We start from the raw sequence: 15481 nt of genomic DNA on the forward strand, positions 1-15481 counted from the left end.
AAACTGGTTACTCCAGATTCTCTTTAATTTGCCTCTCCCTGCCACTTTGTCTAGATATGCTCAGCTTTCCTGCTTTGCCTTTCACTCTCTGCCTCCTAAACCTGAACTCAGAAAAGGACCCACTGTCACCTCCCTGTTATCTGTTCCTTACTGCTTCATGTTAAATTGGGTCAGTACGTATTCCTATTCCAGAGATACTGGCATTCCAAGTAATATAGTACTATTAATATTCCATCCCATTTTATTGAAATTCTAGATTATACCCAATAAATATAAGTTTGGGGAAGAGGCTATTTCCCTGAGATCCTGAAATCCCACCTCAAAACCAGCTTTCTATTCTTTCTCTCCTATAGACTGGCTCTTCTCCCAAGCACATAAAATCTATGGCTAATAAAGTCCACATCCACAAATTTACATTTTGGAGAAACACACCTCCTCTCATTTGGGCCAAGGCCTGGCTGCATACTCACACCCTGTCAAGAACTTGTGTACATTTTTGGTTCAATAGGGCATAAGAGATCCAAGCCATATATTTCCTGAACCATAATCCAGAGGAGGCTTCTTTAAGGCAACCTCAAACCAAATACCTTTTGCTCCTTCTCTAGCAAGAGCTTCCTTCTGTGTGTCTTCTTTAGTCTCCAGGCACAAACTGAAAAAAGCTGGTATGTACTGGATCCAAAGGGGAGTACATCCCCTTGCATCCCAGGACATAGACATGAACACCGTGGCCTCCAATCACAATGTCAGAAGACCCAGCACCACTCCGAGCATTCTGCTTCCTACTCTAGTGTCCACAATTTCCTGTTCATTAGAAGATTTTAATCCCTTGATTCTAAAGAAAGTGATACTGGCTATATCTTACTTTTTAAAAAAATATTGAGTAGAAGAGTTTAAGTGGCAGTTAAAGTTTATAAAAAGTATCTTATGTTGAAAAGCTATCACCAGCTTAGTTAAAATATTAGTTATGGTAGAACATTCCTGACTTCAGAACTAGAAGATGACTGTACAGGTGTCTAGCTGGGCCATGAAGATAACTCTCAGCAGGGAAAATATTCAGTTCTCTAGAGAACTAGTTAGGGCTATTCTGCTCAGTGGTCACACTGGTCACCTATTAATTTGCAAGTACTTGTTGAACATCATCCTCAGGCCAGGGCTGTGGTCTGGGTTTGACCTTTTGGAGGCCAGGCATGCCTCTACAAGATATAGTTTGTGAGTGAAGGACCGAGCATTGAAGACAATGGGGAAGGAAAGACTTGAAAATGGTTCAGTAATAAAGTAGGATTCCAGAAGAAAAGGCCATTGGATTTGATATTGAAGATCAAAGGTTATTTTAAACACCTAATAAACATAAAAGTGATAAAAATACTTCTGGTAGAAACAGACCAATTAGAAGGTGTCACACTTTCAGCTATATCTGTAGATCGATAATGGCCTCATATCCAAGGTAGGAGCCAGGGAGTCCTTTTTCCTCTCTGGATGGAGGAAAGCATTTGCAACCTTCGGCTGCAAACAAGCAGGCTGTATTTCTGCTGAACCAAGATAGTGAAAGCTTTTCACCAAATAAATGTCCATCAAGATGTGCTAACTGTTTGTGTAAGACATCTGCAACATCTCAAGTTAAAACCCTGCTTGCTGAAATAATTTGCTGGCCTTTAGCATGTGATTTGCTATTTGATTTAAAAACGAGTTAGCTCAGTTAAGCTAATGGCAGAAGGTTTACTATATTTCCTAGAAATATAAACAAAAAGGAAAGTATTTTTATGCCAGAATTTGGGCAAGGAATACCAGGTCGAAGCTTAACTGAAGAGCACTCAGTCTTAGCATGGGCATGTGAAGTCAAGTGGACAGGTATACCATGATGGGCAGAGCTATGCATTTCATTGGACTTCTGCCAGTCTGGGATTCACGGGCCCCACAAGAAGCTCTCTCATTCTTCCTCACCTCTTCAACTCAGACACAAGATGAGCCTACTTAATCCTTCATTGCTTTCAAGCAGACAGACCCAGCCATCACAGTGCTTTTCTACTTCTGGAAATGAAAGACCAGGTAATAGGGGTATCTGATCTGTAATTTGCTTGCCAGCTTGTAAAATAGGTGAGTGTTATAGAAGCAATAGTCTATCAGGATTTCTGAATGTTTTTCCTTAATGGTAGCACAGGTGAAACAAGGGGGGGCAGGGAGGAAAAGAATAAATATTAATGGCACACATACTGCAGCGTGCTTGGGTGGATAGTACACAAAGCTAGTCAAGTGGTTCCATTTTGCTCCTTACACAGCCAGGCAAGAAATCATCGATAGCTTGTCTTTGGCTGAGGATATCAGTATTACCTAACATGTTTTAAGAATTGAGATACCAAAAATATAGGTCTCACTGCTGAAACTAATGACTAGGTTGCTTTTCCCTTGTTTGAAGCTTTAATTAGGCTCTTGCAATGGTAGGCAGCCATTCAGCCCTCTGAAGGGAATGGTCTACGTGGTGAACAAGAAGCACATGAAGGGGTCTCGTATGAAGACTTGTTCACCATGGCTGGGATCCAGTGCTTTGGGGATTCGGAGGTTTGCTTCCCTGCAAAAAGTTGATAGCTTAGCTGTTAAGAGAGATACAAACCATATATCTGATTTGAACAGTATGAAACTAATAACCAATTGTCATGAATTTTCTCACCTATAGCTGGAATTGGGCACGAATATTTTTGAGAATATTGCCTGTTTGATGTATGACACCCTGGATTGGAAAAGACAGTACCAACATTATTTGGAAAGAATGCAGCTTATTAATGTCCCACAGGTGGTTAATGAGAAACCTATCTTGGAAGCCATGTTGATTTCTGAGGTAGGCAGGGGCTCAAAGGGTCTTCAGTGGGCTGAATGAGATTAACTGAACAACTTAATTTTCACATTTATAACACATGTGAAGAAAAACATTACATAAATACTTGTATGAAGGTAATAGAATTTGCTGGAATTTAATAGGTGAGGGTACGAACAAGTAAAAAGCCTCCAAGCATAGTCTTGAAGGGCAGGTATGTGGTGGGAGCATTATGAAGCTCCTCAACACCCTGACACCTGTAAAGGAGAGGTTGGAAGCACCTGTCATCACATGGTACAATGAATAATGTCGGGAACATGGAGAGATATTGATAAAGTAACCACAATATTTATTTAGCACCTACCATCTGCTAGCACTGTGCAAGATGCTGGCAATACAATAATGAAGACTCATTTCCTGTCCTGCTCACTGAGCTTAACATTTAAAGGGGTCAGCAGTCAAGTAGACAACAGTTTCAGCAGAGCACAGCGAATGCTAGGAGAGCAGTCAGCTCAGATGGCCATAGAAGCAATTAAAAATGGTACCTCGCCTGACCGAGGGAAGAGTAGGCTGGAGAGCGGGGGAGTCAGAAAAATCTTACCAGGGTTAGTGATATGGTGAAGACAGAGTATGTATGCCTAATGGAAAGCCTGATGGGAGAAAGGGACAGAATGGTATCCTTAAGAAAGGGGCAAAGATGTGCAAAGATAGGGAGTTAAAGAAAAGTTGCATATGGCACAAGCCAGGAGCACTGGGCAGCTCAGTGTTCTTAGGCTGCAAAGTGGAGAACGACAGCATGAACTAAAGCTGGAGAGGCGGGAGCCACATCATAATTGTCCTTTGGTGCTAAGGTAGAGTCTGGGTTTTATCCTGAAGGCAATGGAGAAACAGAAGGATTTTTTTTTTTTTTTTTTTTGTCTTTTTCGTGACCGGTAAGGGGATCGCAACCCTTGGGGTGGTGTTGCCTGCACCGCGCTCAGCCAGTGAGTGCACCGGCCATTCCTATATAGGATCCGAACCCGCGGCAGCAGCATCGCTGCGCTCCCAGCGCCGCACTCTCCTGAGTGCGCCACGGGGCGGCCCACACAGAAGGATTTTAAGAGGGAGAATGGCATGACTCTGAGTCACCCAGGGAAGAAAAACTTTTCGATTCTCAGTGCCCCGTTACCCCATCACTTCCCCCAGAGTTGCTCAGTGGGCTCCGTTAGGAAAAACCAAATAGCATCCAAACCTATTAGCTTCTTTCCTTCCTCAGACAAAACCTCTTTCCTTTGATCCTAATATTAGCAGATGATTTTGTGGTGTGAATATAGTTATGTAATTTCAGAATCCTCTTGGATCCCCTCACACCAGCATTTTATGAAAGCACCTCTCAGATGGATATCTCAGTTGTTTCTTTCTGATTATTCTTCTTATAGGCTCCACAGTCCGCTGCTCCAACCCCCGGAAAGAAGAAAGCGCAATATGAAGAGCCACAAGCTCCAGCAGCATCAGGCACGTATAAAATCTGTTGCTGGAGAATCAACATCATGACCTGGCACTTTAAGGAACAATAAGTGTCCTCGACATTGCTATAAGCCCGTCCTCCACCTACAGTTCCTGCCTTTATCAATGCATGGTCATAGTTTGAATTTAAGCATGAAACTGTGATGAAGAAATGGAGAACACATCTCAATTGGGCAACGATATTTTCTGTATTTTACAGTGACTGCCTTCATGACAACTGATGTAGACATGAGATATTACAATGACTTGCTGAATCCAATTCCGGAGGAATTCATTTCTGTGCCCCTGATCCTGCATTGTATGCTAGAACAGGTGGGTACACTCTGAGGCTTTTTCCCGGCTGGTAACCTTCAGTAAGTTGTTTCATTTCCCATTGCTTTTGAGTTTTTTGGTTTTTGTCTTTTGGGGGTTTGTTTGTTTGTTTGTTTGTTTGTTTTTGCATTATTTTAAAATTACACTTCGGATACCTGAATGTATTCTTCTTTATAAAGATTAGAACATTTCAGATAAAACTAAAGTTTGCTTTGAACATCAGCTTTGATTCTTCTTCTTTTGCTGTGCTCTTGATCAGTTTATGTAATATTCCTTGAAGTTTTGGTAGAACATATCCTTAAAACTATCTGTGTCTGGTGTTGTTTTAATGGATGAGGGAAAGAACATGGACAGGTGGGTGGGATGGCTAATGGTCCTTAACTGATTTTAAAATTTCTTGTGTACTTGTAGATTTAATTAGATTTTTCTACTTCTGAGGCCAATTTTAGTCATTAGTATTTTTCTTATAAATACGTATACTTTATTTGGGTTTTCAGTATGATACAAGGCTCTTTATACTATTCACTTAAATCCATTTTTTAATTTCTTCTGTAACTGGTGATGTTTTCTTTCCTGTGACTATGTTGTATGTGCCCTCTCTTCTTGATCATGGTTGTTAACCATTTGTCTATTGTATTGGTCTTTTCAGAGAATCAGCATTTTGTTTCATCGATCAACTCCTTTTTACTTTTTATTTTATTAATTTTTTGTTTATTATTCCCATCTTTCTACTTACTTTGGGTTTATTTTGCATTTTGTTTTAATGAAAAGCTTACTTCACTTATTCTCAGGCTGTTTTGTTTTGTTTGCTTTACTTAAGGCTGTGCATTTCCTTTTGAGTGTTTCTTTGCACCCTGATATTTTCAATATATTCAGCTCTAAATCTTTTATTTACTTATTTAAACCATGAATTATTTTAATTCTCATGATATGTTGTTGATTTCTAATTTTATTGCATTATGGCCCATAAATACAGTCTTCAAGTTAACAAGTTAAATTTATTGAGGCTTCCTGTGTGACCTGATGTACATAGTCGATTCTTGTGAATGTTCCATGTGTATTTGAAAAGAGTTTGTTATTCATAGCAGCAGCGTATATATAGTACTTATGGGTACTAGGCATTGTTCTAAATGCTTTTAAATATTAACTCATTTAATCCTCAGAACAATCCTATGAAGCAGGAACTGTTTTTATCCCTCATTTTATAGATGAGGAAACTGAGGCTTAAAAAGGTGAAGTAACTTGTTCAAGTAGTAAGTGGCAGAAATGACATTTGAATCTTGTCAATCTGTGTGGAAAAGTATTTTGATAACATCGCTCCATTGTCCTCTCCCTTCTAATGTTGCTGATGAGAAGTCCGATGTCAACCAGCTACTTTTTCCTTTGTAGGTAATCTATTTTTTTTCCAGCAGGTATTAGGGTTTTTTCTTTATAATTAATAAAACAAGATTACGTCTAAGTATGGCTTTGTTTTATCATACTTACCATCACAATCTAAAGGAATTATAATCTGATTTCCAATCACATTGTGAGTAAAATCAAAATTTCTTACACTCTCCTATAAAGGCCCTAAAAATGTGGGTCTGAGCTTCATCTGTCATCTCATCTCCTGCCCTCTGCTTGACACACACACACACACACACACACACACACACAGTTTGTCAGCTATACAGGCCTTCTGGTTTTTCCTGGAATAAGTTACTTAATTTCACCTTAACCTTTTACTCCAACGTCTTGGCCTGGAAAGCTTTCTTCCCGTGTCTGCCTGGAAGATTCTCCTTATGATTCTGTCTCCAGTGGAAGTGGTATTCCTTAGGCAGGCCTTCTCTGACCACCAGATCTAAAGAAGCCCCACAACACACACAGAGCACTCTTGGCCACATCACCTTGTTTTACTTTTCTACCCATAACTGCTCTTTTTTAAATGTATTTATTGGCTTTGTTTTTTACCTTCTTCCTCCTGCCAGAATGTAAGCTCCATGCAGTCAGGAACTTACTGTACTTGTGTGTTGCTGTGTGTTCAGCACACAATAACCATGCCTAACCCATAGTACACATTGAACATGTATTTGTTCAATTAAGGAATGGATTCTGAGAAAGTTTTTATATATATCTTCAAATATTATTTCTCCTATATATTTACCCTAATTATTATTAGATGGAGGTTGAAACTTCAGGGTTTTCCTCCTTGTCTTTTAAGTCTTCTTTCAATTTTATCCCTTTGGGAATTCCAGCTTAACTTTCTACTAATTCTTTCTTCAGTGGAGTCCAGTCTGCTATTGTTGTGTTTTAGCAATAGTGTTTTTAATTTATGCATTTTTAAATTTCTTTTTCAATTGCCTATTCTTATTCTTCATTCACAAATGTGACATGGTTCTTTCTCTCTTCAATACATAAAATATTTACTTTAAAGTCCTTTTCAGGGTCTCTCATCTCTGTTACCTCCAGTAAACATTTTTCTGTTTGTTGACTGCCTTTGTTTTCTAACTTATTAGAGAAGAACACTAATATCTGCCTATAATTACCCCATAAGGTTTTTGGAAGACAAATAATTTTATTATATCAATAAGTTGTAAAAGCTCAAAAGCCCTGTAGAGTTTCCAGTATCATCATTTATTTTAGTCATTCAACTCAAATTGAAAGTTTTATTCCATTCAAATCAAAGCAACAAGCATTTACTAACCATCCACTATGTTCCAGGTACCAAAAGGGACCGTGATAAGCTCAGTACCTGACACATAGAGGCACCCAACACATAGGGATGACGGGATGGCATTTTACAGAATGGGGAACCAGAGTGTAACATTTCAGAGGTGGCACAGTTTGGAGGGTTCTTTCATGACTGAAGTGGGCCCAACAAATGGTTGAGAGATAGAAAGTGGAAACAGTGACTCTTTTGAAAGTAGAGTGTTTATAAAAGGTGAAGAATATGAAGCTATTTTGTTATTCTACAGCAATGGTTCTCAAGAGTGGGTGATTTTACCTCCCAGGGGACATTTGACAATGTCTGGAGATACTTTTGGTTGTCACAACTGGAAAGGTGCTACTCGCATCAAATGGGCAGAGGCCAGGAATGCTTCTAAACATCCTACAGTGCAGCGGACAGCCCCCACGACAAACAGCTATCTAGTCTCATGTCATTAATGCCAAGGCTGGGAAACCTCGTAGAGAGATGTAAAATCATAGAGGGTGATTATAGGATTTAGGGTAAAGAGAAAAGCTGTAAATTAAATGCCCATCTTGATAATGTTTTAATCTTCTTTTCTTGTTTGCCGTGTGAAATTGAACAAGGCATTTAATCTTTCTAGACCTCACTTCCCCCATAGAAAGGAGCCTATTATCCATTACTGATCTCATCTTTTTTTTTTTTTTGCTGGCTGGCAAGTACAGGGATCTGAACTCTTCACCCTGGTGTTATAACATCACACTCTAACCAACCGAGCTAACCAGCCAGCCCCTGTGATCTCACCATCTTATAACTTTTCTATTTTCAATGAAAGAATGAGGAGGTGGCCTGAACCCACTCAGTAGCCCTGGGCTTGGGCCAGTCATCTATTGACACTCACCCGAGTTTTCTCCTTTATAAAATGGAAAATAGTATCTTCCCCACAAAGTTGCTGTGAGGCCTAAATGAGTTGCTGTATGTGAAGATGCTCTACAGGGTAGCTGGCATGTGGTAGGCACTCAATAAATATTAATTAAACCTCAAGTTGTATGAGCACTGTTTCAGTGCTTTAAGAGAAAGAGTAGATACTGAAAATATATATGTTGTTATTTTGACTTCTACCATAGTAAAGTTTATTATGTACCATTTGAGTTTTGTGGTATCTATTTTAATACAAATATCAAGATTATATCTTCTTTATTGCATTGATTGAAACATTTTTCCTTTTATTTTGGTAATCACTGAAACTTTCCTGCCATTTTGTGCAATTACTAGTCCTTTAGTGGTAGAAACAGTCTTGTTCATACTAAGAGTGATGGAAATATGAGTGTCAGTAAAGAGCTGATCATCAAACCAGTTCCTCCCAACTGTTTATCTCAATAGGTTGTGGCAACTGAGGAAGACCTTGTTCCACCCAGTCTGCTGGAGCCACCCTGCCGGGCAGATGGGTTAGACCACAGAATCGCAGCCCACATAGTGTCCATCCTGCCCTCACTCTCTCTCTCAGAGAAGGAAAAAAAGGTCAGAGGGCATGACATGTCCAAAGAGTTTTCATGCTTTGAAAAAGTATCTTTCTCTCTTTAAATCAGTATTATTTCAATTTGAATAGAACCTCTGTGAAGTATTCTTATCTGAAGAGGAATGTGAAAGCAAAGCAGTGCCCAAAGGCCCTCTCCTTCTGAACTATCATGATGCACACGCCCACAAGAAGTGCGCACTGAAGGTAACAATAATCCAGTCACCCTAAGGATAGCCGATGTGAGAGCGCTCATCTTTCACTATTCAGTTGAAGGTATCTTCATTAGATAACTTTACCAAAGCTAATTAAAAAGTAATGCACAAAAGGGATACCTGCTTGCAAAGTAGGATCTCAAAAAATGGAGATAAATAAGGATGAAATGACATCAGCAAAGAAAACTTGCCTAATTATACAGGTCCAATTAACCATCGAATTGATTGTGACTACCACTGTCTTTACACTAAAACCTTATAATTATTTGCCATAAATATCTGCTGCTAAGAAAAACTAATGGAAGCCCAAAAGAATCTCAGATGGGTGAGATGAGTATATATGAGACTTTGACAGTTTGTCACTATGAATGAAGAATCAGTCATTTCTGTGCACCAGGAACTTGTGGTAAAGTGAGAACTAGCTTCTTTGACCTTCAGCAAAATACCGAAAGTTTGTCTGCCCCAATTACCAGTGATTTCCCCTATTCCCAAATAATGAGAGCGAAGGTATCATGTTTAGCCTTCTCCATATGCATAAGGCACTTGACAGTTTACTTTAATGTCTTCTGTCATGTTGCTCTTTTTCATCAGGACCAAAAGAATTTTGACCCAGTTCAAATTGAGCAGGAGATGCAGTCCAAGTTGCCCTTGTGGGAATTCCTTCAATTCCCTCTGCCCCCACCATGGAACAGCACTAAACGTCTAGCTACAATTCATGAGCTCATGCACTTTTGTACAAGTGGTGAGTACATTGCTTTGTCTTAGCTTAAACTCATTTTAATTGATGGTCATATGTGCTTCTTAAAATTACACCCTTATTTGCAAAAAGTATTTTGATTATTGAAAGATCTTTCAGAGGCTAAAGAGGGTATTTTGATTGACCACAACTTTCTTATTTGGAATCATGTCATTAGAAATGATGTGATAGCTATGATGCATATCATTCTCCAGTTTGACTCACTGGATTTTCTTCCCACTGTGTTTCCTTAACCAGAATAATCCCCTCCTTTTCTCCCTCTCCCCCCTTCAACCCACATTCACATTGACGTCACTGGAAATGATGTGGTAACCCCATCCTACTTAAGAGGATTAAAGGTTCAGATACTATTTAAAATTTAAAAATAAACAGAAACCTCACATCCCAAGTTTTAATCCTTTTCAGGACAATGCTGTCTTTCCTCCACTGGCTCACCACTGTACCTCTTTATCATCATTGCAAATTACACAAATACTACATAACATTTCAGTCATATTATCTGGAAAGTAGGAAGAGCAAGCCTGACTATGCAACTTTGTCCCAATTCAGAGACATCTGTCTTAGAATTCTCATTTAGTATTCCTCTCATCGTGGATAAAAAAAAAAGTTCCAGAAGAATTTTGGTAGTCAAAGGAAACTTGAAGTGTCCTCCCTTATATCCAGTCTGAATCAATAAATCAGACACAACATTTAAATTAGACTTTTTAGATATATTTACACCTATCAATTAATCTATCTGCACAAAGAAAAAAGATGAGAGCATTACATTCCAGTGTAAAGGATAGCCACTGAACGATCCTGTATAGTAGATTGGAAAATTCACGGTAAGACTGTAGCTGTGCCCTCACCCCTTAAATGGGAAACTGTCTTGGCTCTCCGTTTGATTGATAAAGTTAAGGTTTGGATCACCATTTTTCTTTTCATCCAACCATGTGGCTCTAGCTGGTCCCATGTTGGAAGCATGGTGTTCCCATTGGAAACCAGCTAGGGTTACAGAGGTAGAAGACAAGAGGGTCAGGTGAGTTGACAGCAAATCTATCTCTTGTCAGTTTGATTTATCCCAATCTTGCCCATTCTCCCCATGATTTTTTGCTTCCCATATCCTGTTATGGAACCTTCATAAGAGACGAAGGCAGTAAAGATCTCTACCTCTACCTCTTTACGACGTGCTTTTTTCAGAACAACCACTGCTCCCAAGTAGATCCTTCTTTTTTATGAAGGAAATGTTATATTAGGGAATTTTTCTTCTGTTCCTTCTTTTTCTGTCCCTCCATGGTCTTCTCTTTTTCTAACAAGAAAAGAGAAAAAGAAGTTCCACATCATCTGAATTTGGTGGGAATGCTCACCGGGTTAAAACCAACGTGAGCACTTGCTTGAACCATCTTAGCACAGGAGGATAGGAAGGGAGCAAAAAAGTGTGGCCTGGGAGGCAGAGGTGAATGTCTTGTAACCTGTGCTACTGGAGCTCATATTTAATCCCTCCCTGAGAAAAAATCCTTGCTTGAACCATCTCAGCACAGGAGGATAGGAAGGGAGCAAAAAAGTGTGGCCTGGGAGGCAAAGGTGAATGTCTTGTAACCTGTGCTACTGGAGCTCATATTTAATCCCTCCCTGAGAAAAAATGCTGAAAACAATATTCATATCCAGAAGTTAAATTTTTGTGAAGACAGGTGAATCATAGAACCATAAATTTTTCTAACTGAAAAGAACCTCAGGATTAATCTAGTCTAAATCTGTTTATAAATGAGAAAGCTAAGATCCTGTCAGGTTAAATTATTTGCTCTAGGATTATAATAGTGGCAAAGCCAAGACTAAAATTCTGGTCTCTTGATGCCCATAGGACACCCTTTCCCCATGTTACTGAGCAGGAGCTCCAGGAAGAAAGCCACAGTAGAGATCTGGAGGCACAGTCTGCAGGTCTGAGCACCTCCTCTATGCCATAGTTGACCCTAGGCCTAGAAACACAGAGATGAGGAGAGAGACCCTGTCAACATGCTGCTGAGAGTGAGTTGATTCAGGGTAACAGTGTCTCACAACAGCAAGGACCACTTTCCTTTGAGGACGGTGGGAAGAGGGGCCATAAAGAATGTCTAGAATCACGTTTTGTCTCAGTGTTCACAGGATTTTGTGATGTGGGCAACCATTTCCCAAAGGAAATTATATTTTCCACTTGAGGCATTATGCAGATACATTTCTACTAATAAAGAATACTAAATTCATAGACACCGTAGCATCTGACCTAGAAAAGTAGAAAGCATGTGCCGATTATTCTTTCAATTTTATTTTTAACCCTAATCAACTTACCAAGTATTTTTTTACCTTGACTTCTTCTTCCACTTTTAAGTAGGCTTAGTAATAAAAAAGCCAAGATCTTTTGAACACTGTCATGCCATCACCTCACGGAATTGCAGGGCACACACAGTCTAGTGTCCCTGGATGTGCCTTGTCTGTGGTTTACATAACTACCCCTTCCTGCTGTTCCTGAGAGTATCTGTCCTTCACCAGCGTCCTGCCACACGCCACCTCTCCTTCTGCCTTCTGGTGTGATCCATTCTCTCTCCAGCTTAGTTCTACATACAGCACGGGATTCTTGTTTCTGCTGCCACCATTGAAACCTCACATACATGCTGCTTACATGTCCCACCCCAGATCCTTGTCCTCCTGCCTCTCCTTCCACTTTTCCATTTCAGCACCTCATACTTAAGGGATCTAAAACCAAACTCTTGATTCCTGGCCCCCAAATTTCTCCCTTTACCATCCCCCTTATTTCAGTAAATGACCACAATTTTTGACCAAAATCCTGGAGTCGTCCCTGCTTCTTTTTTTTTGTCACCCCCACCACCAGTCCCACCACAGCCCTCACTACCATCCCAGCCCTGTCCACCATCACCTCTCACTTGGACTATTTAGTAGCTTTCTAACAGGTCTGCAGCCTTTCACCTTTTTCCCAACAGTCTTTTCTTCACACAGTAATTGGAATGGCTCCTCTAAAATGTTGGCCAGAGCATGTGCCTTCGTAGCTCAAAACCTTCTAACAGTCATGCATTTCATCAGTGCAAACCCTCAGCTGTCTGCCACCCCCATTTTGAGCTTTTCCCCTGCTGGGCTCTCACGTTCTGCTCCGCTCTGTCTCCACGGGCCTCACCATGACTCCTTCAATACGATGATCCCACCCCTGCCTCACGATCTTTACTTTTCCTCTTTCCCTGCCCCAATCACTTTTCTCTCAGACACCCAGACGGTTTGCTCCCCTATCTTTTTCTCGTTTGTGCTTAACTGTTCAGAGAATTTTTCTCTGACCACCTACATAAAATAGAAGCCTCTTCCCCACCGTTACAACCTTTTATCTTCTCAGCTGGCTTTCTTCTTATCGTCTTTGATGTCTTAGTCACTTGTCTGCTTCCAACCACTAGAACGAATATTCCACGAGTGAAAACGGAGCTCACTGCTTTGTTTACCACCATGTTTCCAGCCTTTATTATAGTTCCTGACATCTAGTAGGTGCTCAAACCATATTTGTGAAATCAATGAATGAGCAAACTCTCCTTTGTTCTGTAATTCTTTTTCGTCTTCTCTGTCTCTCTTGTGAATCCTACTGTTTTTTCCAAAGGGACCCCTGCTACTTCCCTCGTCTCTGCTGAGGAGACGGTAAGAACCTCTGAGTCACTGATCTGCCACAAGCATTTCATTTTTTCCCCTTTGAATTCCATGTTCATTTGTTAATCCCTACCTCTCATCCCTCCACCTTGAACTTCCAAAGTGTAAGAAGCAGTTCTTTTCTTTGAATCCCAGGCATCTATGACAAAGCCAAATACACACAAAACAATAACCAGTAAGTGAGTGAACAGGTAAATAAATGCTCTAAAAGAATAAATACACAATTAAATAGAGCCCATTTGAAAGCTGGTAAACTTTGAAATGCAATTATGGAAAATACTGCAGCAATTCATGTGGATGGGAAGAGGACTTTCCTTAGCCCAAATGAACAGAAAAACCTAGTAAATATAGCATCCTATGTTAGACACAAGTAAATAATTTCTCTGCTTTAAATTACAACAGCAGCAAAGGGTGCATTTGCTCAAAAATGATAAATTATAAATATGTTAAGCCAATATGATACCCTGGAAAGTTCATGCAAATGAATCTGGACACCTAATGCAAGTAAATAATATCTCTGCTTTAAATTACAACAGCAGCAAAGGGTGCATTTGCTCAAAAATGATAAATTGTAAATATGTTAAGCCAATATGATACCCTGGAAAGTTCATGCAAATGAATCTGGACACCTAATACTGACTAAGCTATGAAGCAGTTTGGGAGCATTATATCTTGACTATGTGGTTTCCTTATTTTTAGGTACCTTTGATATTTGTTGTAGACTCGTGGAGCCCATGCTTAAAGTCAGGTCAACACCCATCGTGGTGACTCCCTTGTCATTCTGGTGGACAGACTCCCCCTAGTGGCCCCCTCTGTCAGCCCTGTACCATGTACTCATGAGAACGTTCCTAGCAGCACAGGTCCTTCTTTCTTACAGAAGTCTTGAGCTGGAATGAAGTAGAACGAGCCTTTAAGGTATTTACTTTTGAGAGCCTGAAGCTCTCTGAGGTCGACGAACAAGGGACACTAAAGCCTTCTGGGACGATGTGTGGGACAGATTCTGAGATGTTCAACATACCATGGGACAACCCTGCCAGATTTGCCAAACACATAAGGCAGCAATACCTCATGAAAATGAACACAGAAGCCAAACAGCAAACAGGTACATCACAAGGAGGGAGCAAAAGCGTGCTTGCGTTTATCACAGTCCATTTTTCTAGCGTTGTGTCTCATGGATGGTCTCTACCCTGGCTAGATTTTGAATCCAGAGACAGAATACTGTTTGTGGATCAGAACTACCCAACTTCTACACAAGATGATGACAGCAATAGAGAACCTTCAGACTCTAGTCAGCGTGATGCTAGCCATAGGAAGCCTTCTGACTCAAGTAATAAGAAACACTTAGGCCCTGATAACAGAGAGATGTGGGAGGAGGAGACCAGCACAAAGATTCAGCCCCAGCCTGAGCCTTTGGGTAAGTAAAAATGTGTGTGTGTGTGTGTGTGTGTGAGTGAATATACTATTATGGAATGCAGAAACAAACAAACAGGTTCAAATCGTATCATTTAAATTTAAATTCAAATGCCTGCCCATTTCAATTGAAAAGGAAAAGTATTTAATATCTAAGTTATTTGATTAACTAAACTTCATAACTGAGTGTTGTTGTTCAGTAAGTCCTCTTTATTTCAAGCCTTGTTTTTTAGAACCTCCTAATGTCTCTTAGTTTACTTTTACCTTAGCAAATTTAGAGAGTGAACATAATTAAAACATTCGTCATTAGTATTTCAGAGGGTTATTGTGATAATATGCTAAAATTATAAGAATGGGGCTTGGTACAGAATCAGTGTTCAATGAATATCAATTCCCTTCCCCTCCTCATTATAGCTCAGGTCATTACTCTCAGTCTAGAGTACAGCATTACAAATAGTGCTGTAACAGAGGTACAGAAGTGGAGAAGGATGTCGGGCTAAATTTCTGCTGAGCTACCTTATACACAGCTATCAGATTAATTTACCTAAAATATGGCCTTTTTATAAACTCCAGTGGCTCCCTAGTACCTGCAAAAGAGAACCCAACTCCTTGGCCTGCTTTACTTGCTTCTCTT

At 40.0% G+C, this 15481-nt stretch overlaps 1 protein-coding gene across 1 annotated transcript in view; it reads left to right on the forward strand.

The window, feature by feature from the left end:
* Positions 1–15481, forward strand: part of SPAG17 (sperm associated antigen 17) — a 186727-nt gene that overhangs the window by 15604 nt on the left and 155642 nt on the right. The window contains exons 5-12 of the mRNA XM_008580417.1: positions 2672–2833; positions 4228–4298; positions 4513–4627; positions 8676–8813; positions 8902–9015; positions 9615–9765; positions 14315–14539; positions 14633–14851. Of these exons, the coding sequence (XP_008578639.1) occupies positions 2672–2833; positions 4228–4298; positions 4513–4627; positions 8676–8813; positions 8902–9015; positions 9615–9765; positions 14315–14539; positions 14633–14851 (1195 nt within the window). The remainder of the gene's footprint in view (positions 1–2671; positions 2834–4227; positions 4299–4512; positions 4628–8675; positions 8814–8901; positions 9016–9614; positions 9766–14314; positions 14540–14632; positions 14852–15481) is intronic.

This window comes from Galeopterus variegatus, unplaced genomic scaffold (assembly GCF_000696425.1).
Source record: "Galeopterus variegatus unplaced genomic scaffold, G_variegatus-3.0.2 Scaffold2084, whole genome shotgun sequence".
In the NCBI taxonomy this organism is placed as follows: Eukaryota; Metazoa; Chordata; class Mammalia; order Dermoptera; family Cynocephalidae; genus Galeopterus; species Galeopterus variegatus.